The sequence below is a fragment of the Pteropus alecto genome, unplaced genomic scaffold, assembly GCF_000325575.1.
Source record: "Pteropus alecto unplaced genomic scaffold, ASM32557v1 scaffold76, whole genome shotgun sequence".
In the NCBI taxonomy this organism is placed as follows: domain Eukaryota; kingdom Metazoa; phylum Chordata; class Mammalia; order Chiroptera; family Pteropodidae; genus Pteropus; species Pteropus alecto.
Genome location: NW_006443138.1, coordinates 14,674,447 through 14,699,558, shown reverse-complemented (window position 1 = coordinate 14,699,558; position 25,112 = coordinate 14,674,447). Strand labels below are relative to the sequence as shown.

The following is a 25,112-nucleotide window of genomic DNA, read 5'->3' as shown; positions in this document are numbered from 1 at the left end:
AACGCCTAATTCACAACCTATCCTCCGTTCCATTCAAATAAGGCAGCCAATGGGAAAATCCTCCCTGAGCAAACGACTCGGCAGAGCTGCGACAGCCCTGGAGGCAGACTGCCCCGTAGAGCCGCCGTACAGCCCGACTCTTGGCCTCCGGAACCTCAGGAACCTTCAGCCGGGCAAGACAACCTTCCTTCCCTGTCTCCGCCCTTCCAGGTTGGTCCCAGCCCCCGCAGCCCCGGCGGCCTGGACCACACCCGCTTCCCTCCGGTAGCCTGTCCGCCCCCGCCACAGTTCGAAGAGCTCTCTTCCTGGGGCGGGCACAGGCCTAGGGCGCATGCGCAGTGGCCCAAGGGCGCCTCCCTGCCCGGATCTCGCGAAGTTACGTTAGATAGGCCGCCGGTGACGGGTGGCCGGTCGGGGGCGGGAGGGCTTCTGTGGTAGAAAGGGAGGTCCGCTCGGCCGGGCGCGCCGCCCCAGTGCTCTGTGGGATACTGGAAGTCTCGTGCGTCTCCTCCCGGTTCCCAGCCCTCTTCTGGCCCGCACTCATAGAAACAGTCACACACCCCCTGCCTCCCCTCTCTTCCCTCTCCGCCTCCCCCTTCCCCCTCGCGATAAGAAGACCCAGCGGCAGGAGAGGGGATGAAGATGGCGGACGCGAAGCAGAAGCGGAACGAGCAGCTGAAGCGCTGGATCGGCTCCGAGACGGACCTCGAGCCTCCGGTGGTGAAGCGCCAGAAGACCAAGGTGAAGTTCGACGATGGCGCTGTCTTCCTGGCTGCTTGTTCTAGCGGCGACACGGACGAGGTCCTCAAGCTGCTGCATCGCGGCGCCGACATCAATTACGCCAATGTGGACGGACTCACTGCCCTGCACCAGGTCTGTGCGCCCGCCGTCTGTTCTCTGACCCTGAGGGCCCTCATCGGCCTCCCGCCCTGGACGCCCTTCGGCTCTGGGCCTCCTGAGGCTGGGGGTGGCAGGAGACTCCCTGCTGCAGGATGAGGGGGCGGCTTCCCGCGAAGGAGGGCGGGAGAGAGAACTGGCGGAGGGAGGGATCTGGACTTGAGGCCCCCTTCAGACCTGTTGGTGGAGCTGGGAACCGAGTGGTTTCCGGGGCAGAGGGGAAAAGGGACTGTGGTCGGCTTGGGGCCCCAGGGTCATATGTGGGCATGTACCTGGGATTTAAGGTCGAGACGGGGAGGATTGTAGTATGGTTGTGCCTGGGCCCAGATGTCAGTGATATACTTGGAGGATGGCAGATGCTGAAGAAAATGACCAACAAGGGGTATTAGAGATAGTCGGGCAGATGGACTTTGGCTTATAGGTGGACATTGGATTTGTTGTAGTTTTTAGGAGTTGATTGCAAATGATGATGATGATGATGATGATAATGATAATGTCGATGATAATAGTAATCAACAGCCCTAAACCGAATGCCCTGAGCGGACGATTTCCTGTTTTCTCCTTTATTACTCTTGGTCACTTCGGAGGGGAAAACGGGTGTAATTAGCTGATCTGCACCGGCTGAAAGGGAGGGGATGGGGTAAGGAAGCATTCACTTGTGCCCACCTCCAGACCGGAACATACTAAGGAGTATCTTCCTAGAAGAGTTTGCCGCAGTGTCAGAGATCCTTGAGCCTCAGGTTCTGGAGTCTGCACTGGGGTTGGAAAAAGAAAAATAAATACGGGGCAGTCTTTTCAAAGGCAGTTTACCAGGCTCCGGTTTTTCTTTTGGGGGTGGGAAAAAAGAAAACTGGTCGCAGACTTTTCTCAAAATGGATGCTTTGTGCATGTTAAAGTTTTATAGTAGTCTGATTGGGATCTCTCAATGTTAGCCAAATAAGGAGAAACTGTTGGCAATCCAGAGATAATGTTCCTTTGCCTTTAACAGGCCAAAAGCAACACAACCACATAGAGTTCTGTATAAAAAGCAAATTTTAAGTGATGATAATAGGTGACAAGACACAGACTCTTTCCATTTTCTTAGCGGGCAACTTAGAATTGCTACAGAACTTTACAGCAAAGCTTCCTCTTACAATGAAAGAAAGACTTGTACACTATTCTCAAAGCTGCCTTGATGATATGTGGACGATTGTAGCTTTATTTTGATTAATATTGTAAACAAGAACTTGTTTGGGAAGTTGAAACTTAAGATTTTATATTTTATGCATATTCCCTTGCTGCCTTTTTTTAAAGAGAGGTGTGTGGTGGAATTTTCCTTTTTACTGCTTCCTGTTTAGTGAATGCTAATCACTTTAAGTTTTATTTAATTGAATTCTCGTATCAAACTTAGCTAATAGCCTTTGTTTATAGAGTTGTCTGGATGAATTGAAATGACTGACAAATTGCAGGACAAATCTGGAATTCAGAATGTGGGACCTAGTAAAAATATAACATGGTCTTTAGATCTTTCTCTATTCCATGAACTGAGAGTCTAATGTATATCAAGCTTTTTATTTGGCTGAGGTTTATTTTAAGGCGTGGTATAACTCTAGATTCTGAAAACATGGTGTTAAGAATGAAAGTTTTGGCATTAAAATGATAATATAATTATATAATTATATAGGATGAATCTTCAAGTTTCTTTCAAATGTAATTTACACGTTTAGTATGGAATCGATTCTGAAAGACAGTTATACTTGATACAATTGGATAATGGTTTACATCAATATGTTTTATTAAAATTGTCAAATAGAAATTTAATGTTATTACTGTTGTCTAGGAACCCAGTTGTATGGGCTTGGAGGAAAGGCACATTGCTAATACTTGATATTATTGGCCTAGGTAGGAAGATAAAATATTATCTAATAGGCTTAAAGTTTTTTTTTTCCCCTCTCAATTTGGTTATGTTGCAAGAATTATCAGATTTGTCAGTGTCTTCCTGATAACTGAATTCATTAGTTTGGCATTATACAGGTGTGGTCTTTATTGGGTATTTTGTTTTAAGGGACAAGAGCTTAAGTAGACGTTTCCAGATTTATGCGTAATCATTTACATGATATCTTTCTGTAATTTATCTGCACATTCCTTAAATCAGTGAAGCCAAAGTCTTTAAAATATCAAGCATTAATTTATTTTGTTTTCTCCACTCTTATTTCTCCTTTATTAATTTTTGTATTTTTTTCCCGTTGTGATAGTGAGCACAGCGAGTTTGCCTGGAGCAAATTCAGGACAACAGATAGTGAAAGGTGATAAATAAAACTTTTTAAAAGAATTGCAAGAAAATGTTAAGCTTTTAAGGAATCTCTTGAATGCTGCTTATTTTAAATACTTCAATTATAAAACCTAAAGTTGACCTCCTGATTTGTTTCCTAGCCCTTGAATAATTTTTTTTTTTTTCAAATTTAACTCCTAGAAAGGTAATACATCGAACGCCTAAAATGTTTTTACCAGATTATTTGTTAGTCCTTTGGAATATTCATTTACTTTATTGGTTTTGACCAAAGGACTTCACAACACACAAATAACGTTTCTTAATCTAATATTTTACTTCCATTTTTAATATAAACAGCTTATATTTACAAGTTTCTGTATTAATGGGTTAAATACATTATCATTAGAAGATAATCAGTTGTCAGTTATTCTGTTTGTATATAAATAAGTCTTCCACGTAGGAGAAAGAACATTGGTTTTTGTCAAATTTCCTATCTTGGTTTCTAGAAATTGTGATATAAACATCTGGTTTTCTAGAACTGAGGTCTAGAGTAGATGTTCAGTTTTACAGTGGGCAATAATCAACTATGATTTTATAGCTACCTGGTAGAGTTTTACACTATGCGATCTGTATTTCAGTTTATAAAAATTTTAGAAAACAGAGTTTTCTATAGAATGCTTTTGATTCTTACTAATACTTGTGTGCATAAAATGTAGGACTGAGATTTTTTTCAATAATTTTTAGCTTAGCCTTTGATTTTACCTTAAAATCTTATCTACTTCTGTAGGTAAGTGCTGTGGGTAAGTGACTTCCAAGTCAATTTCCAGTTCTACAGAGCTCCAGTCCTTTACTTGCATTTTTCTACTGATGATGAAGTATTGATTTAAAGAGAAATATTTATTATTCAGTATATTGTGATTTTATATTTTAAACTATATATTATAATATAGTAGAGATCCACCTTCTTTGCCATAGAAGAGCAACTACTGTACTGTATTTACGTTTACCTTTGTGATTTCTTCCAAGGATCTTATTATTCAAACATGAATTTTCATAATTGTGATTCAATTTTATAATCTACTTTTATCACTTCAACCTGAAACTTACCTTTCTTCACCAAATCTACTCTTCCATTGATACCTGTTTCCCTTAATATAATTAACTCTAGATCAAACTTTAAACATTTTAATTATTATTTCCTCATCCTTGTGTCTACATATATCTAGTCTTGTTCACAATTGCCTTTGTGTCAGTTCTTTTTCTTGCCACTCTCACTATCGACCTAGTTCATACCTTTATTATTTTTATCCCTAGAGTATAATAATAGCTAATTGCTTTCTCCACCTCCTCTCTGTCCAATCCAGCATTCATATTGGCTATGGGATTAATCTTTTAAGTATGTCACTCTGTCATTCCTCTCCTAAAATTCAGATTTAAAGTATTCCACCATTTAGCTTTTACCTGGTATATCTCCACTGTGTTATATCCTTTACCCTTTCCTTTTTTATTTCCATGCCTGTGGATATGCTCTTTCCACCAGTAGACCATCCTCAGTAGACCATCCTCTCTCTTCTTTGCCAGTCAAAATCCTAGTCATTCTTCACGATTCAACCTAAGTGCCAGCCAGAAGGGATCTTTTGGTCTTTGAATTCATGTAATACTATGGCCCTGAAGAGACACTCTCTCCTCTGGGGTCCTCAATGTACCTTACATTTTGCTTTTCTGCTGCTATTAAAACGCTTCTTACTGAATAGTGTTTGTAACTTGATCTTTCCTGGACTACTCGAACTCCCCAATTCTTCGAGTTGAGGTTTTTTTTTGTTGTTGTTGTTTTTTTTTTTTTCTATTTCCAGAGCCTGACACACAGTGGGTGCTCACTAAAAGATTTATTGAATTGTATCTTTTGCCTTGTATCATGGATACAAAGTTTTATAGTTATTTGTATGTAATGAGGTCGATCTTTAAAACCTTCACATCTCTTGGAGTATTGTTCTTGCACATAGTAGAACTTGTATGTTTATAAAGAAATGAAAAACTTGTGGATCTTCCGTACAGTTTTTTTAATATCTTGAGATTTAAAAAGTGCTTAATATTAACCCCCTTCCTATTAAAAATTCCTAAGCCAGTTTAAATCTTGGTTAAGTGATAGAAAAATATTCAGTCAAGTCATTAATTAATTTGCTGCCTCCTTTATAAGGGTATGAACTAAGTCCTGTAGAGGAGTACAGAGTAGAATTAGTTCCATGTTCTGTGCAATTATAATTTAAAAATACTAAAGTTTTCCTTTTAAATCTCAATGCAGACAGACTTTCAGATAAGTTTAGTATTAAATCCTTTGGCCCTTAAAATACAAATTTTATCAACTTCTAAGAGAGCCATTTGAAGCTTCTTTGTAAAAATATGTGACTCTTGTCAGTAAAAGGAATACTTTTCCTGCAGTCTTTTCTTAAGTGCTTAATCTTCTCGGCCAATCCATTTTCACTGAATTGTAATCTGAAATGTAACTCTCTTTTTAAAAAAAGTCTTTTACTACAGCTACTAAAACTGTTTTCCAACTAGAAGGAAAAGAGACTGGAAGCAGCTGATATTGAGTCTGTTAGACAGTAGTGTAATTGATATATATGAAGTATCTGTTTAAAACTGAATATAAAGTTTATAATTGTTTACCCCTTTTTTTGGGTGGGCGGATGTTAATATCTTGAAAGACTATTGGATCACTTATAAATAAAATTAAAATCTGTGTTTAAAAGAATGCAGTTGAAATTATTTTCTCTACATAATTTTCTTTTTAGAAATCTATAATGCTTTATGCTGATGGCTCTTAAAATTTTTATTGAAATCATCCTAAATCCATTTTTTTAAAGAATCCCTCCTAAACAAACAAACAAAACTTCTAACCCAGTACTGGCCCCTCACTTCCTGCAAATAAATGGACAACCCTAGCCATATATGGGATGTACTGGTAGGGCATTAGTGCTCACACTGCTGCTGTTATAATGCCTTTTCTGCAGTTGCTGCCTTTTTGCTTCCTGGCAACAGTTTTGTGGTCTGACTTTGAAGTGTCACAACCAAGACCATCTTTCATGTGCTTCAGCTACAAGTGTGATTGCAAGCTGTGACTGAGCATTTTCTAGTATGGCCAGGTAGAAGCACTAGATGATATAGAGGAAATTTTTTTTTCATCATCCATTTGTTACTATATTTACAAGTACTTTTCTCACATAAGAAAAATACTTGTACTTGAAAAAATCTAGTTAGATGATTTTTGATATATGACTATTTGGGAACCTTTGGTGGGAAAGTTTTTGCATCTCTGCCTGCATTTTTACCCCACTTTTCTTTTGAAAAATTGTTAGGTCCTACATCACGTTGAAAAGAAAGTATTGGCATTTCGGTAAACATCTTTGAAAGTTTTTAAAGACCTCCAGTAGTCATTGGTTAGAATTCTAAGTTGAGATTGAGTATGTAGTAACTATGATTTACCACAGTTTTATCGAGTGGAATTGGCTGGTGAACATTTGCTGAGGATTTGTTATATGTGAAACACTATGGTAGATGCTTTTGGAACCAATATCTCATTTAATTCTCACAGTGTCCCCTTTCTCTTGATCAAAGTTACCAAGATAATAAACAGCAGAGCTGGGTTTTCACTCAGGTCTATCTGGTTCCAAAGCCCAAACTTAACACTATGCTAGAGGTTTTCACTATAGTCTGAAGAAGAAAGTAGATATTCTTAAATCTTCTAGTCATTATGGTTGATGATTAATAGTTGGATGTTTCCCCTTGTAAGTCAGCAGAAAATTAAATGAAACACACACGTATGTAATTTCATCCACTTTTGTTTTAACTAGCCAATACTTTTAAGAACTTTTATGGTAATTGAAATACAGTAGTACTATATTTAAATTAATTTCAGAATCTGTCCTAAATTTTAAGAACTGCTAACATTGTATTAGACTAATCATTATATGCAGAATATTTGATCAAATGTTTTGGGACGTTGCAAAGGAAGTTACAACAGCAACAAAAACTTTTTAGGACATAAAGTTTAATTCTAAACATCTTCATTTTCCTTTTTCCTAATAACAATTTATATTATTGCTTTAGGCATTTTTATATATTCATTTACAGTAAATGCTTTATACACACACATTCTTAACTCTTTTACTGAAAAGTGATAAATTTTAGGTAATCAGTAATAGTGGAAGGAAGGAGGGAGGGAGGAAGGAAGGATGGAAGGAAAAAAATAGGAAGAAAGGATAACAACTTTCAGCTTGTCACTACCATTTAGCTTAATCTCCTGCAATTTACTTTCTGTACAGAGATTATTGGTATTTATAATTAGGACTTGAGATATTATACAAAATGCTAATAGTTACTTGAATTAACTCCTGAATTAATAAAACCACCTTTTTAATGTTAATCATGTTTAATTTTAATTGGAAGCTTTTTTTTTTAGGAGGAATATCCAAATTATAAGAATATTCTATTCTTTAAACCATTTTGCAAAATTTAGCCAAATAATATTTCAAGTCTTAACTTGGAAAAGGTAATAGAATTTTTTGTCTTTATTAGTAATAAGTGAGAGCACCATTTCAACTGGGCTCTGCTCGTTACCCATCAACTCATTGATTCCCAGAATTTTGTATTTCATGGACCAATAACATGTTTTTTATATTTTTAATGACTAAAAGAGGGTAGCTTAGTTTTTATTTTGCCATGTTAGGACATGAAAAATAACCTGATCACCTTCTGTCATTATTTTATAAAGATAAACAATATTTTAATAACAGCAAAAGGATATAGGATATGGATATGTCCAAATAAATGACAGTGGAGACTCACATATCAATTTATAATACTGCTGTATTGACAGCAGATGTTCTTGAAGCTCTTTTATGCAAGTAAGAGAGAGTGATTGAGGGTGAACAGATTTCATAACTCTATTCCCTATGTCCTCCTTTCGGGTAGGATATGATAGAGTGCAGGTGGTGTGGCAAGCTAGATCATCAGGATGCACAGTGCCTGGCTCCTGAACACCCAATAAGGAGCAAAAAAGAATTTACCTGCAGAGAGATTCAGGAGATTAGTTAAAACTTTCTTTAGGTGCCACTGGTTTTATATTTATACTTCCTCCATAAGCCTTTTGCACATGTAATTTTCCTCTGGAATGTATTCCCCAGCTTATTTATATTAAGGCTCAGCTCTAAGCACTTAACGTGGACTTGCTTGACCACTGGAGCACACATTCATTCTCTAACTTATTGTTTAAACCCTAAGTTTGGCACTATATACAACTTGCTATTGTTAGTATCTTTTATCTCTAGACAAAATAGTGAAGTCCTTCAAGTAGTGACTTTGATTCAGTTTTTCTTTAAATCCCATTTGGTACCTGCATTTTCTTTTAGCAGATGTACAGTAGATGTTTGTTGACTAAAAAACAATTGAACACAATGCAGACTGATCTTGTAAAGAGCAGAATCTATAGATAACAAAATGATAACAGTTTGTGTGGGTAAGTTTAACAGAGCTAACATTAAAAATATTCTAATAAAACTTACAACAATAACTTAGTTTTATAATACTTATATTGTAAAGGTACCCATTGTTATAGTCAAAATTTGGCAGGATCTTCGATTTATTTTTGAAATGGAATATATTTCTGATTACCAATACAAATAGAAATTTGCTCAGTTTATGTAACATTTAAAAAATGAATTTCCTTAAACAAATCTTTGGGTGTTTATTTAGAAAGGAATCCCTAGCATACTGGCGTTAGACATTAATTCATACTTTATAACAATTTTAATCATTTTTTTTCTCAGTAACATTTTCACTATGGATCTCTGTATGTCAGTATTTTCCGACCTTAGTATTTTGGTTGTTTATCTTTTCATTGTTGTGCTGGCTAACCATAAAAAGACAAACTTGAGCTCGGTGTTACTGCCCTAAGTGTGCTTGCTCGACTTGAATGTTCTTTCATGGGTGGAGACATTCCACATTGTCATGTGTTATATAGGCATTTCTGAAATGACATTCAGTAGAAACCATGGAAAGAAATGAGGCATTCCTCAGCTGTCACCTTTTTAGTAATCTACTTAAATGCGTTATGTGCATCGAGTGACTTATTCTGCAAGGAGAGCTTGACTGAATAAAAAGCGTTACTTTAACTGGATTATTAACTATATTTTGAGCTGAAATTACATTTTTTTTTTGTTTAACATATTCTCTAACAGAAAAATCATAGGATTGTAGAAAGTTTGTGTCATTTTCTTGAATACCTGATGGTGCAAAGGAGAAATTTTTTGAGATGTGAATTGATATCCTCTTATAAGTTAACCATGTGGGAAAATATATTTTCCTAGATTAACTGTTAACACACACACACACTCACACACACAATTACCTTTACTTTGTGTTAAACATACTAAAGTATATACATTTTATTTGCCTTCAGAATTATTTTAGGTACTTATAAACTTATTCTAATATTTATACTTTTGCTTGGAACATTTCTTGAAGTCTTCTATTTGAGCTTCAGCTCAAGAACATTCTTTTGAATATCCTCACTGTTAAGTTTTTGTGCTTTTTTCTTTCAAAAGAATGTTTTAATTTTGAAAATGATAGTCATTTGGATTCAAGTCTGGTTGATAGGCAGGTCACGGGGTAATGAAACAACTCAAAGTTATAGCTTATAATATGAATGTGGTCTTTTTGTGTGTGTGAATTTTTGTGTTTTCCACAAAAGAATTTGATGCTGCTCTTGCTAGATCATACTGTATTTCATCAAGAGCTATTTTTTTCTCAGAGATATGTTAATTGGTACAGCTTTTCTTAAAAATATAGAATGGATTACATGTTTAGCAATTTCTGTATCTTTCCAAGTACATGGAACAATGTGCGTAAAAACTTTGCTAATGTTCAAGGTTTTTTCCTTTCAAAATATCTACCGCTGTTTAACTCTGCCAGCCATCATTTTTACAGTAAAATGTCTTTAAATTTCTGATCTTCTCAGCAATTTTATTTATCTTACATTGTACATGAAAATGCCTAAAGTAATTACTAAGCCTTCGATGCCTTCTACTCTCACTTCTTGTCTTGCCCATCTTCGTTTTAGTTTTTTTTTCATTTTTTAAAAATTTATTTATTTAAATTAGTTTCAAGTATACAGTACATTGGTTAGACATCTATATAGTTCATAAAATGATCTCCCTAATTGCTCCCTCCCTTCCTTGGCCAGTGTATTAATGTTAACTGCATTCCCTATGCCGTGCTCCCCATCCCCGTTACCGCCTCTCAACTACTAATTTGTACTTCTTTAACCCTTCACTCCATTCTCCCAGCCCCCCAAACCTCTTCCCTCTGTCCATCACCAAATAGTCCACTATATTTGTGAGTTTGTTTTTGACTAGTTTGTTCTTTTTTTTCCTTAGGTTCCTCATATAAGTTAAATCATATGGTATTTATCTTTGTCTGACTTATTTCACTCATCATGATAACCTCTAGGTCCATCCATGTCGTTGCAAATGGTAGGATTTCATTTCTTTTAATGGTTGAGTAATATTCCATTGTATATATGAACCATAATTTCTTTATCCAATCTACTGTTGATGAGCATTTAGATTGCTTCTACATCTTGCCTATTGTAAACTGTGCTGCCACGAATATTATTTTGGTTTTCTTTGGATAAATACCCAGAAGTGCAATTGCTGGGTCCAAAGGTATATCCATTTTTAATTTTTTTGAGAAGCCTCCATACTGTTTTCCAAAGCAGCTGTACCAATTTGTAATCCTGCCAACAATATATGAGGGTTCCCTTTTCTCCACACCCTCGCCAACACTTGTTGTTATTTGATTTATTGATGATAGCCATTCTGACAGGTATGAGGTGATATCTCATTGTGGTTTTAATTTACATTTCTCTGATGATTAGCGACCTTGAGCTGTTTGTTCATTCCATTTTATTTTATTTTTGCTTATTATTATTTTTTTAATTGAAGAAATGATTTTAATTTTTTTCTTGTCTACCTCTCTCCCCCACTAACCACTAGTCTGTTTTATTATTAAACATGGCTTTCAAATTTGTTTACTGTTTTCCATGTATTTTATAGCAAATAAAAATTTAAGAAAAATAGTTAATTAAAGCATCAAAGAAAATATTAAAAAGTAATTAAATGCTATTCAAATTTTCAGGCCTGAAGATAGCTCCATTTAAAACTTTGGTAAACTCCCTTTAGCTACCTCTGATTTATAATTTTCTATAATTATACTTAATTTTCTGGTTTATAACCTGCATTTTAAATTATATATTTTTAGAAATATTTCTGTGTTCATGAATATTGATTCCACTTTGTGTGTATATGTGCAAGTTCACATGTATGTCTCAAAATTTATTTTCCTAGTAGTTGGATGATAAATATTTAGTACATTTCTAATTTTTTTTATTTGGTAGATATTATACTATGTATATCTTTGCTCACTTGTGGCATTGTATTGCTAGGATTTTTTCCTTAGAAATTTCACCTGCAATTTTACATGTTTTGCTCAAAATAACATGCTGTTTGAATGCTTGTTTATGCAAAGTACATTTTCAATAAAGTCTAGTATATCTACTATAGAAAACTAACTTTAAAAGTCATCCTGCTGACATACATCTGTTACATTCATAATGTGATATCATTCTTCTCTAAGTCACCCAAAGGAAAACCTGTTTTGTTAATTTATTAATCTGTATAAAATTTGTTTTTAATATATTAAACAGTATTTGTATTTTATAGCTATAGTGCTATTCATTTCAGTTAGTGATTAACTCATTCATGCAACAAATTTATGAATCATATTTACAGTATGCCTGGCACTGTACTAATCTCTAAAACAATGGTCCCTGTCTGCCTGTGGTATACAATCTAGTGGAGGCGGCACTGTAAACAGATAATTACAATTTTAGTAAATGTTAGACTAGAAATGCAGAGTGAAATGAAAATTTTTATTAGGACTTAACCTAGAATGTCAGGAAAGTTCACGTCCTTGAGAAGGTTATGTTTAAGTTATAGGTAACTTAACAGAAATCTGGAGCCCTGCTCCCTCCTTGTTTATCCTCTGGATGCCCCTGTTCAGTTTCCCTTTTGGTCTATTTCTTAAAGAAGAATGTTTCACGATCCTTCTATGTCTTTCTGTTTTTTCTTTTCCAATCATTCATTCTTATAGTTTCAGCTGTTTTCTTTTTATGTGATCTGTTCTCCTTTTTATATAATTCACATCATATTTTTGACATCGCCACTCTTCCATTTACTAAACTAAAATCTTAAGGTCATCCTTTGTTTTCTCTTTCACTTCCCATATATACTCAGTAACTCCTATTACATGTATAACTGAAAAATAAATACTCCCAGATTCATAGTAGTTTTTATATATTCATTTAACAAAATTAAAGGCCTACTCTGTACCATGACCTATTAAGTGCTAGGTGGAGGGAGGGAATATATTTTAAAGCAAAACGGATATCAACACTGACCTCACAGAGTTTATAGTAAAATGAAATTACTTAGCTATCAGGGAAGTGCAAATCAAAACCATAATGAGGTACCACACTCTACATCCATTAGAATGGCTGTAATAATAAGAGATAATAACTGTTTACTAAAGTATGAGGAAATTAGAACTCTTTTCCACTGCTGGTGGTGGAAAATGTAAAATGGTCCAGCCACTTTCAGAACAGCCTGGCAGTTTCTGAAAAGGTTAAACAGTCTTACCATATAACCCAGCAATTGTACTCCTAGGTGAACAGAGCATATACTCATGAGAATTGAAAACATATATTTACACAAAAACATGTACATTAATATTTATAGCAGCATTTTTCATAATAGCCAAAAAGTGGAAACAGCACAAATGTCATGAATAAAATGTATATTTTGTTACTGGGATATTATTGAGCAATAAAAAGAAACAAAGTATTGACACTTGCTAAGATACAGACTCTTGAAGAGGATATGCTCAGTAAAGGAGACCAGTCACAAAAGACCACATCTTGTATGATTCCATTTATATTAAATGTTTACAATAGGCAAATCTATAGAGACAGAAGATAGATTAATGGTTGCCAAAAGGTGGAGGTGGTGAGAGGAAATGGGGAGTGACTGCTAGTAGTATAACATTCCTTTTTATTTTATTTTATTTTTTTTAATTCACCGGCAAGTCTTATGTATTTTGCATTGTAAGTTCACCCCCATAGTTAGATTTCTTTCTGTCACCACATATTTTGACTCCTTTTACCCCATATACTTCTCTCCTCTAGTAAGCACTAGTCTGTTGTCCATGTCCATGAGTCTCTGTTTGTCATGTTTGTTTTTTGCTTTTAAGTTTATATAAGTGATATCATGTGGTTTTCAACTTTTTCTGTCTTATTTAGTTTAGCAGGATTATCTCAGGGTCCAACCACGTTGTTGCAAATGGCAGTATTTCATCTCTTCTTATAGCTGAGTAATATTCCATTATATATATGTACCACATCTTTATCCAATCATCTAATGTAAGACACTTTGGTTACTTCCATGTCCTGGACACCGTGAACAATCCTTTATGAACGTTGGGGTGCATATATCTTTTCAGATATATAACATTCCTTTTTTAGAGTGATAAAAATGTTCCATAATTGATTGTAGTGATGGTAGCACAACTCTGAATATACTAAAATCCTTTTACTTATACACTTGAAATTGGTCATTATATGATGTGTGAATTATGTATGTCAGTAAGCTGTTAATATTTTTTAAAGAATGAAATTACTTACGTGTTGATCGATCTTCACTACTGAAAAATGAGGCACTGGCAGAGGCAGTAATAACCTTCTGCCAGTCCCCCAACTCCAGCCTAGGCTTGGTGTTCGTTACTGTAGTTATGATGACAAAGAAGACAGCCAGATGTTATTCCTGCCCTAAGACAGCTTACAGTATGGTAGGATGTATACATCAATATACAGGCAGTTATACATTTATGTCAGTTATGTGTAATGATATGTAAAAGTAGTAGTACAGAGTGCTCTGGAAGTTCATGAAGGTGCATCTCACCTAGATTGGAGGAGAGGGAAGGCTTCCTGGAGAACATTGACGTTTGATCTGTTAACAACCGTGGTCATGAGAGAGGAGGGGTATGGGAAACTATTTCAGAGAGAGAGAGAATCGCATATGCAAAGAGCTGGAGGCGAACTGAAGTGTTGAAGGATTTTAATCGGGTTAAATGGGACAGTCAAATTTTCTCTTTAAGAAAAGTCACTTTGGATGCAGTGTGGAGAATGCACTGAAAAGAGGACAAGACCAGAGGCAGGAAGACTGACTAGTTTAGGAAGTTGAGTAATCTAAGAGAATGAACTGGGTGAGTGACAGTGGAGTTGGGAAATAGTAGACTGACTCAAGACGTATTTAAGAAATAGAATTGGTAGGAATTGGAAATGGAATAGCCTAAGGGACTAGTAGTCAGAGATGTATGTGCACTTGGATTGGACAACTAAGTAAATGGAGGTGCTTTTCACTGCATGCATTTATTCATTATATACTTAGTGTGCTTACTATATAGGTCAGGAGCAGAGTTTATTTGAATGGTCATGGGAAGACAGGCAATAAACAAGAAATTACATAATTATGAAGTGTGAAATGTATGCTAAAGGATATATAGGATGCTGAGCCAGCATGGAGGAGGGGTGGCCTAACTATAAATAATGTATCAAAATCTTGTTTGGAGGTTTTTTTGTTTTGTTTTGTCTTAGTCTTAACCTGTTTTCTTAGGTCTTTCTGGTTCTCTGGAAGTGTGAATACCAAATAAAAACAATTTCTGAGGCTACAGAAAACCCACAGGATAAGGATGGTTAGATTTCTTAGGGTTTTGGTGAATTATCTAAAAATATATGCAAAATTTTGTGTTTTCTGTACTTTTCAATTTAGACAAGTTAATTAAGAACTTTTAAGTATGGCCAAATTTACTTTTAATAATATTGTTGGGAAGGCAGACTGTATATTTTTAGAGGTAATGGGGAAGGGGTGGAGCACAGGCCTGTTGGAGAGGAATAAAAGAGTAGTAGTAGTAACAATCGAATGATTTTTATTGCCTGAAATAATGCACTGTGAAAATAAGGTCATAGGTTAAAATAAGGAGTGAGAGTACATTTTCTCAGTGCATGTTAGATTTTGCTAAAATTGAACAGTTAAAGAATTTATTCAACCATCCCTAATTTCCCTTGGTTTCTAAATTTACTAACTGGTGTCTTCAGGGAATATAAAGGTAAAATATTAGTTGTAATTAAGAAACTTATACCTCGATGTAATTTTTTCTTTTCTCTAGTACATTCTAGAATTTCTTTTTTTTTTTTTTTTCTCGAAATACTACTAGAGTTGCTTTGGGTATTTGACTTTTTTATACATTTTAATGTTTTTTAAAAGTGGCACAGTTAATGAGAAAATTAGTAGTTGTGCAGAAAAGTTGTGTGGTTTATTTTGACCTTGAGCAAGCATAATTAGACTTGTTTTGGTTTAAACAAAACAGGAAATGTTTATTACATATTAAACTCAAAATTAACATGTTATCTTTTTCTCTTTTCATCCCACCCTTGACATTTAAAGCCAGTCTTGGGGTGGTGGTGGACATAATGTGTTTGTTTATGTGTGACATGGACTGATAGTATATAAATTGTTCTTTTTCAAAAACCACTTAAGTGTCAAAAAGTTAGTTGCAAGACAATATTTGTGATATTCATTTTAGGGGCAAAAGTTGTTTGTATAGAAAAAAAAATCTGAGGAAATTACCCCAACTATTAACGGTAGTTATCTCTGGAAGGAAAATATAGTAGATTTTGAATTTTGCCATCCTTGAATCTTTTACAACAAGAAGAAAAAATGATGAAGGTGAATCTGAAATGGAGAATACTGTCTAAATGGCTGCTTCCATCATATATTAAGGATTACATATAGAGACATAGACGTAATTAATGAATTTTAGTCTTTGGCCACTCAGGAAGGCTGATGTTGTTGGTTACATATTTATGTATTATCCTGCCTTTTCTCTCAACCTTTTGTTTTATAAGGAAAGACTGATTTGGCAATGTGTTGGACACTGTGGGAGAGTTTTTAAAACCAGAAAGTGAACTAGATTTAGTTAGATGTATTTTGAAGCTTTTGGCAGGTAGACTATAGAAAATTCAGAGAAAAGATGAGCATAATTCCCCAAAAGGCAGATAATTTTTGAACGATAAAGGAGTTTTAAAAGATAAAATTTGGATTTCAGAAATTTAAACAATTCCAGTGAAAGACAGGTAGAAATCTAGAAAAAGTAATTTTTTTATTATACAGTGAGCACTTTTGCTTTGTTTTATATGAATATAAAAAGCATTTAATGATTAATATCTGTTTTAAGAATGAATTGAAAAAAAAAATGGCCACAAATCTCTGAGAATAGATTTAAGAAAGTTGAAGCTTAGAGTTACATGAATTTTGTAAAAATATTTTTTAAGACAGTGAAAAGAGAGCTTTTAAGAGTTATAAACTAGATCAAGAATAGGAAGGAAGTAACTGATGTCAAGGCATTTAATTTACGTGTACATTTGTTCAAAATGGTCTGCTCTAAAGGGCACACAATTCTAATTCCATTATTAAACAGAAAGTTTTAGAAGATTATGTCTTGATCACTAGATACCAGTTTGAGGTTTCTAAAAACAAGTTATGTTGACCTATCCTTACTTCCTTTTTTGACAAGGTTGGTAAATTTAAATGAGAGAAAAGTTGCAAACCAAGTATAGCTTGATTTTTAGTAAAGGACTTACGCAGGCTCTTGTTAGATTTTTGTGGTTAATATGACAAAAATTTGGCATGGATTCTAGCAAGATTAGATGGATTAACCGCAGGATGAACCACTATGTATACGTCAGCCTACTGGTTAATCACTTGGTGTCAACCCAGAGGGAAGACTAAAGTAGTAGTGGTCCTTGTGTTCTTCAATCTTGACCCTATCTTATTGAGCATTTTAGTAGGTAAAACTGTAGAGCTGAGAGAAAACTTCAAAAAACATAAAATAGTAGCTTTTAAGCAATAATATGAAAAGATGAGTATTAATATGAAATTCTGTGTTAAACATTGATGAGTATAGGTTGGTAGAGACCATCTTTGACAAACATGAGAAAAAGTTACTGAAAGTTTTGACAGTGAGCTCAGTATCTGACAATAGTATAATAATTTTAAAACATACTAATTCAATGCAAAACTAAATTAGCCTTTAGCCTAGATTTAAAAAATAATTCCTCTGTACCGTGAGATTACATCTGTAGAATTGAGTCTAGTTCAGCAGTTTGATATTTGTCTACTGTTTAAACAGGGGGACGGCTTTGTATAAAAATTCTACAGAGAGAAACAAACCTATATTCCAATATTTTTTCTAAAATTATTAACAAATTTACACATAATTGGACACATTCGCAGTTATTCATATGCCCTAAGGACCGCCCCCCCCCAACCATCAGCTCAACTATTTTCTTTTGAGCCCCTTGAAAAAAGAAGGTAGCCAGTTTTCAAAACCACATGCTTACACTAACCACTAGTAGGAAACTGGTAGAAGGACCTCTTGCATATATTAGTTAAGATTCTTTGTTTAAGTAAGAAAAGCCAATTGGATATAACCCAAATAAAATAATTTACTATAAGATTATAGGTGTCTCATAGAATCTGGGCTTCTGGAATGAATTAGAACTGGGAACTATATGCAGTCCAGGAAGTCCTTTAAGTTTCTCATTACTATTTCTTACAAATCCACTTTATTCTTTTTTATAGCAAACTAAATTTATTTCTCAGTTCAGAAGGCAAAATAGAAGGTCCATAACAATTCCAGAGTGTGTATTCTGGTCTGGGTATCTAGAGAAGTTGATCTCTTTCTGAGTTCTAATTCTAGGAAAGGGACCAGTTGATCTACCTTAGGTTAATTATATATTGTCAAGGTCAACAACAGTGGCTAGTGGGGCTCAGTCCTTCAACAAACATACCTGCTCTAACTGTGATTCTAATTGTAATGTATTTTGAGGAGATGAGGGAGACAAAGCGAGAATCGAGTTCAGAAAGATGTAAATGTTGATTAGCACATCGCAAAAGCAAATAATCAAATGGTAATAAAAATACTATAAGTTATTCAATATCATTTATCAGAGAAATGCAGATTAAGGCCACAATAAAATGTCAGCATATGTCCACCAGAATGGTAATACTGCATGCTGAGAAGGACGTGGAGAAAGTAGAATTCTCATACACTGCTGGTATAAGAAGTATGTGAAATTTCAGATGTATTCAAATATATTAAAAATGTGTTTCTCTTTCTGGGTTGGACATATATAATACAAATGGAAACATTTACTCTGTGAAGTAATACACATTTTAAAGCTAAAAGTTCACAAGAATCTGCTGAGGCTCCTTGTTAAACTGATTCATTATAAAAATATTAGAATTTATGTGTATAGATGCTAGATATTCTGTTATACTGATTAGTTAGTGATTGAACTATCAGTGTTTCATGAATTTAACAAATGTTTGTTGAGTGTCTTGTATATGGCAGGCTTGTTGCTAGAAGCTAGGGTATATCGAGATTAGCAAAAGACCAGAATTTACTCTCATTAATCAAATAATCAGTGCAAATTGTGCTAAGTATTTTGAAGGACAAATGTAAAATATATGTCAAATGTATTTAAATAAATAGTACAATATTATAAGGGAGTGAAAGGTTTTGAGACTTTGGATGGCGTCTGTGGAAGTGATTGAACTGAGAACTGAAAGATGAATAGGTGTAACTTGGTAAAGAGTTGATAGAGGTTGGAGAGGTAGATTCTTAATGGTAGACGGTGAAGAAATACTTTCTGGCCAAAGGAAGTAATATATAAAATATAAAAGCTCTTCCTAAGGAGGGAGAAGGAATAAGTCTCAAAAGAAGAACTAGAAGTGTAATTGGAGAATAGTGAGTAAGGGGAAGAATGGTGTGATCAGAGGTATAGAGAAGTAGATAGAGGTCAGATCTTGGAGAACCTATGAAGCACCGTTAAATCCATTTCATACAAAGAACTCTAGAAATGCATCTGAGACTTGAAGTTGCTTTAATGTTACCAGATGTGCGCGCCTCTCTCTCTCTCTCTCTCTCTCTCTCTCGTCTCTCTCTCGTCTCTCTCTCGTCTCTCTCTCGTCTCTCTCTCGTCTCTCTCTCGTCTCTCTCTCGTCTCTCTCTCGTCTCTCTCTCGTCTCTCTCTCGTCTCTCTCTCGTCTCTCTCTCGTCTCTCTCTCGTCTCTCTCTCGTCTCTCTCTCGTCTCTCTCTCGTCTCTCTCTCGTCTCTCTCTCGTCTCTCTCTCGTCTCTCTCTCGTCTCTCTCTCGTCTCTCTCTCGTCTCTCTCTCGTCTCTCTCTCGTCTCTCTCTCGTCTCTCTCTCGTCTCTCTCTCTTTCTTTCTTTCTCTTTCTTAAGAGAACTGCGTACAGAAAAGATTGGGGTGGGGGAAGGAGTTCTACCAGGAGACCAGTTCCTGAGGCCAATGCAGTAGTTCACATAGAGATCTTTTCTCAGATGGCTTGTCAATTGAACACTGGTATTTTAGAAAATGTTAAAAGGCATGCTAAAGGGGGTGGGGATGAGAAAGAATTCTTTGGTTAGTGTGTTTGAGAGATGATTCATAACACAAGGTTAAGCAAATTTTGCTAGAATTATTCACAATCTTTAAAATGTGCTGAAAGTCATGAGTGAGGTAAGAGTTTAACCCAAGTAACAGAAATGGAATGAGTGTATTTGAGCCTGAAGGAGGTTTAGTTTTAGGAAATGGAGAATAGTCTGTGAAGAAAGGTTGAGAGAATGAAGTCTGAAAGTATGGACTTGATTTATAAATTGGTAAAGAATTCGTAACGAGTGAATGAACTAAGGTCTACTGTAGGAGGAATTATTGATAGTTGTGGAAAATATATAAGGACACAGCAGCTGGGAAGTCATTCTGTAGTTCAGATCAGAGATGAAAATGTTCTTTTGGGTCTCCCTTTGATTTTATTTGATGACGTATGTTTCCTATTTACCGAAAAAGGTGGTTTTTTGATCAATATTTTATCACTTTAATCTTCAGAATTTTGTGCTTAAGTTACAGATTGATTTGTATTAGATGCTATAAGAATTTAGGAATTGATTGATAAATTTTTTCTGCTTTCCTTCTTCAAGTCAGTGATATTTACTTTCTTAGCCATTAGCTACATTCTATGTTTTAATAGAATTGCATATATTTAATACTAAATGGACAAATTTTTAAATAATTCGAACTGTTAATATTCATCTTTGTGCTCTGACTAACCCTTGAAATTGTAGGGTTTTTTTTAAAAAAAGTTCTGGTAGTGTATTAACTCTAAATGTTTTAGGCATGAAATTCATAGCAGAATAAACCAGATATAAGGCATTTTGATTTTGTGTAGCTCTTATTAGATTATTTAAAAATTTTTAAAGAACAAAGTAATTCATTGAGATTATATTTTGAAATATACTTTTAATGTTCATTTTAATCAGGTGTCATAGTTATCCCATCCATTCTATTTTACTTGGGTCTTTTAGACTAACTCACATAGGTTTTATCTCCCCAATAAACTTCTTTCTTCTTTGCTACCACCCAAATGGTAAATATGATTAGTTATACTTTAAAAAAATGATTCCTCCTCTTCCTACTGTGAAAATAATATGGCATTTAATGGAGGCTGTGGTTAAGGCATAGAACTTTTATTTCATAACAAGTTTTTGTAACACGTCCGCATCTTCAGAGGGATTTATTTCATTGGAATAATAAATAGTAAATACTTATAATAATGTTTATATAATATACTATTTTAGGCAGTTTTATTGCCTAACAACAATAATATGAAGTAAATATTTTTATTCTTATTACCCCATTATACCAATGAAGAAAATAAGATAGTGTTGTGACTAAAGGTCACAACAAAGCTTATAAATTACACAGCTGGGAGTTGAACCTGGGCAGTTTGACTCAATACTGTTCTCTTAAACACTATGGTATAGTCCCTGTGGACTACTTGAATCACCAGATTCTATCTCTATGGTATCCTCAGGAATCCCTGGGACCAAATTATAGCGCAGTAGATAGGCCAGAGCAGATCCCGTAGGTCAGTTATCTTCTGAAGCTGTACCAGTGAAGTGTTCCAAGAAACTTCCTAGATGTAGCCAGGGAACACCACCAAGGTTTAGCTTTGCAAGCTAACATGCTCTACTGTCTCAGGGCTTGCTGTTTATGATTATAGGTGATACTGGACAAGAAAATTAGGACCCTGTTGGATATGGTTAATTTTTATGTTATCAGTCCTTGGTTCTTAAATACCTTTGCCTGAAAAATGTTAACTGAACATATAATGACTAAAATATAACAGAATTAGCAAGTCACAGGTCTTATGTGAGTATTTTATGTTTTCCATTGTTTTCCATTAAGTTCTTTAAAATGTTTTTGTCAGAAGATATTGTGTAAAAAGTTTTATTAAATGCTTCTGTTTCATTTTCAGTTTATGTATATGGGATCTCATACCTGCTTTTCTGCTAGCTTCTGCTCCTGTATTAAGTCATTTTTTCCATTACTAAAAGCTTGTTTGTTTTTATTGGATAATCTGATTCCAAGTTTAGAACTTCTGCGTTTTACAGGACTGTGGATGACAGGGAGATAAAAAACAAAAAGACTGTAAGAAAAGCAGTTCCTAGCTTCGGCAGAAAAGTCAAAGGCATCTGGTTTTTTTCTATTATTAACTGTTCTCTTCCTATTTTGGAATAAAAGTAAAACTAGAACCTAGTTTAGGTATGGTGGTTATCATAGATACTTTAATACTGCAAACAGTATGCTCTTTGAAGTTCTGAAATAATTCAATAAAATGCTTTGGATCATCAACCTGTTTTAAATAGAAGTGCATTTTCAAGAAAGATTCTACTCTAATTACTCTGCAAGACACTGTAAAATTTAGCATTGTTTAAAGAAAGGTTTATATAGGAAAAATGAATTATGAGTTAGTAACCTAACTAAACATTTCCAATCCCAGACAGCAACACATTTATATGAAAAAATCTATTCTTTGGAAATTTACTGTAGCAAACAATCTGATTTCTCCTTAAGCTAATGAGATTACTCCATTTTAAATATTATAAGCTCTTACTGACTTAGTATCATACAGTATAGCCATTTTCAATTTTTAAAGAAAATAGATTTATTTTTATATAGAGTAATGAAATTTGGTTAAGCCCACCAGTAGTGAAAATAGACAGTAGAGTGAACTTTTATTTTTTAACCTGTCCTAAGGAAATATTCTCTACTTAAAATTTTTTGTTTTCTTTTCTTTTTTTTTAATTTGATGACCTTTTTGTTAGCATAGGCTAAGTATCTTTGGACACTTAATTTTTTTCCCCCCAATTTTGAAGGTAATTCTAGAGTTCAGTTTTATCTTTTTAGTTATCTTTGAAAGCCAAAGTTATGTTTATTGTAAATTAAAAATCATGAGCAAATGAGTTCCAGTAAAACTAAGAAAAGGATTAGGTCTTGTCCTAATAATTTCTTACGGTAATTGTGAAATTTATCAAACGATGTTTTAATTTTCTTTTTAATCTTTTTTACAAGGGCTTCTTGTAGATGGCAGCTGCACTCCTTCCTCTCTTAGAAACATACAAAAGAGACTATGGAGAAGAGCCAGAGAATTATTATAACCTATATTTACATACTAATGAAATACATTTTAAAATTTAATTATGCATGGTTAAAGAGAATCGTGAGGTAATTTATGAAGTATAGTCAGTTTTATATAAATAATGAAAAATTGATTTTTTTTCTACTGGCATTTGTTAAATGTTCTAACTTTTTAGCTTTTTAGAAAAATTTCAATGGTTATATATCTGCCCTATGAAAACTTGGATAATACTAAGAAAGAAGAAAGAAAAAAAATTAGCATAGTCCCTTCACTCTGTTAATATAATGATGTTTTTTCTTGCAGTCTCTCTACCTTGCATAGGTTTGTGTTTGTGTGTAGTTTTTATATACTTATTATTGTACTAGAGTTTTTTATCCAACTTACCATATAGCTAATATTTCTTAATTTTTATCATTGAATAATATTCACTTGGATGTTTATAATTTTCTTAATGATTTCAATTCTCTTTCTAGGTTTTCATTATTCATAGCTCACTCATTTATTTATTCGGTCAGCAAATATTTATGGCATGCATGTGCTGGCACTCATATTTTGATGAACATTTTAATGTATAATAATTTTTTCAATGAAAGCGGGATAATTTCTTTAGTACAGATTCTCAGAACTGAATCTTATGTGTCAAAATGAAGCAATATTTTAAACCGCTTATATGCATTATCAAATTGCTCTCAAAAGGTTTCACCAATCTAATTGCCCTTTTGAAATGGGAGTTTGTTTTATTTTAGCTTCATTTTTACTGTACTCATCTCAGTCCCTTTCAGATGATTCAAGATATGGATAATTTTTAGCATTTAAATATAGGTCAATTACATAAATTTTTTAAAATATGTGTAAATAAAATCATTTTTATAATTTTAATGCTTCTACAGAAAATGCTTGATTCAAAATCATAATTTAAAATACATACACAAGAGTTAAAAATCAAGAAAAAACCTAAACATATAAACAAAATAATATGTTTAATAGTAAAGAGAGTTATAATACCAAATAACAAATAATTTAACAAATTTAACACTGCAAGTAGAGAGAAGGTAGCTGGAAAGAACTCTGGTTCTCAAGTTTAAATCTTGTGTGATTTATTAGCTCTCTGTTAACCCTAACCCCTCTGAGCTTTATTTCTCTTTTGTAAAATGTGGATGATGAAAGCCTGGACAGTAATTGCCAGGAAAGCAGAAAAGAAGATTTGGAATACAGTTACTGTATGCCTCCCCTTTAGAAGAAAAAAGAAAAAGAAAAAAAGATTCTAGAATAGGATATTTGAACAACTTCTGTGTAACTCTAGCTCTCAATTATTGTTACTGTTTAAGTGTATGTTATTAAGCTCTAGTGGTGCTATCTTTAGATTAGTGGGATTTTTCAATTTTTATTTTGCTGGAATGCTTACCCAGAATTTTGCAGAATGGCTTGTAAAAAATTGTTTGAAGGCTTTCAAGTATACCAAGCTGGAAAATAATAGCTATAGTAAAACATGAATAGAATTAGTGGAGAAAGATTATTTTAGTAACATGGCAGCTGGAAGAAAGATTAGCCAAGCCATCTGTGAGTTGAACTGCAGTATAATGTGTTAAAGTGGATTTTCAAATATGAATTTTGCTATTTTAGGTTTTGGAAATGCTTTTGTATTTTTATGTGAACTTTTATGTGTTATTGGTATTCACTTCAGGCAAAGTGAAGATGCTTCATTGTGTTTTGGAAAATTACCATAGTTTCTCACCTTGCTTTCTGCTTTACTTCTACACTATACACACTTTCGTTTGGCCCTTGTAAGCACCTAGAGCTGTATCTTTTCAAAAAGTCGAATGTGGAGCAAATGAAATCTGCAGTTATTTTCAAGTTTATTAAAAATTAATTGCTCAGTAAAATGTGTTATATTGTAGGGTGGTGTTTAAGAAATGGAGAGCTAGTAAAGTGTAGAGGGAAGAACTTCCACTGTAATGAGCTACTTCATCTCTCTATGCCCTTTCCTCTTCAGAGTCTGTTAAGAAGGATAATAATGTTCTGCAGCTGGGATTTCAGGGGATGAAATGAGATGGTATATGTGAAAGTACGTAGCACAGTCTTTCCTACCAAAGGTAAAGAGAGCTAATATTTGAGGAACTACTCTGTTTCAGACTTTTTGTTAGATGTTGAGGCACAAATAGAAAGTATCTGCCTTTGAGTTTATAGTCTATTTGGGGGAAACAAAATGGAAGTGTCTGAAATGACTTTCGAGCATTTTCTCTCTTTAATTAA

At 34.3% G+C, this 25,112-nt stretch overlaps 1 protein-coding gene across 6 annotated transcripts in view; it reads left to right on the top strand.

Annotated features, from left to right (window-relative positions):
• The first annotated feature begins 402 nt into the window (after positions 1–402).
• The window catches only part of PPP1R12A (protein phosphatase 1 regulatory subunit 12A), a 131,443-nt gene continuing 106,733 nt past the window's right edge, over positions 403–25,112 (top strand). For 3 of the 6 annotated variants that reach the window (XM_025040957.1, XM_025040956.1, XM_025040958.1), the window contains exon 1: positions 403–873. In XM_025040957.1, the coding sequence (XP_024896725.1) occupies positions 637–873 (237 nt within the window). In that variant the 5' untranslated portion in view covers positions 403–636. The remainder of the gene's footprint in view (positions 874–25,112) is intronic. The other 3 variants (XM_006923783.3, XM_025040955.1, XM_006923782.3) reach the window with 2 other exon arrangements.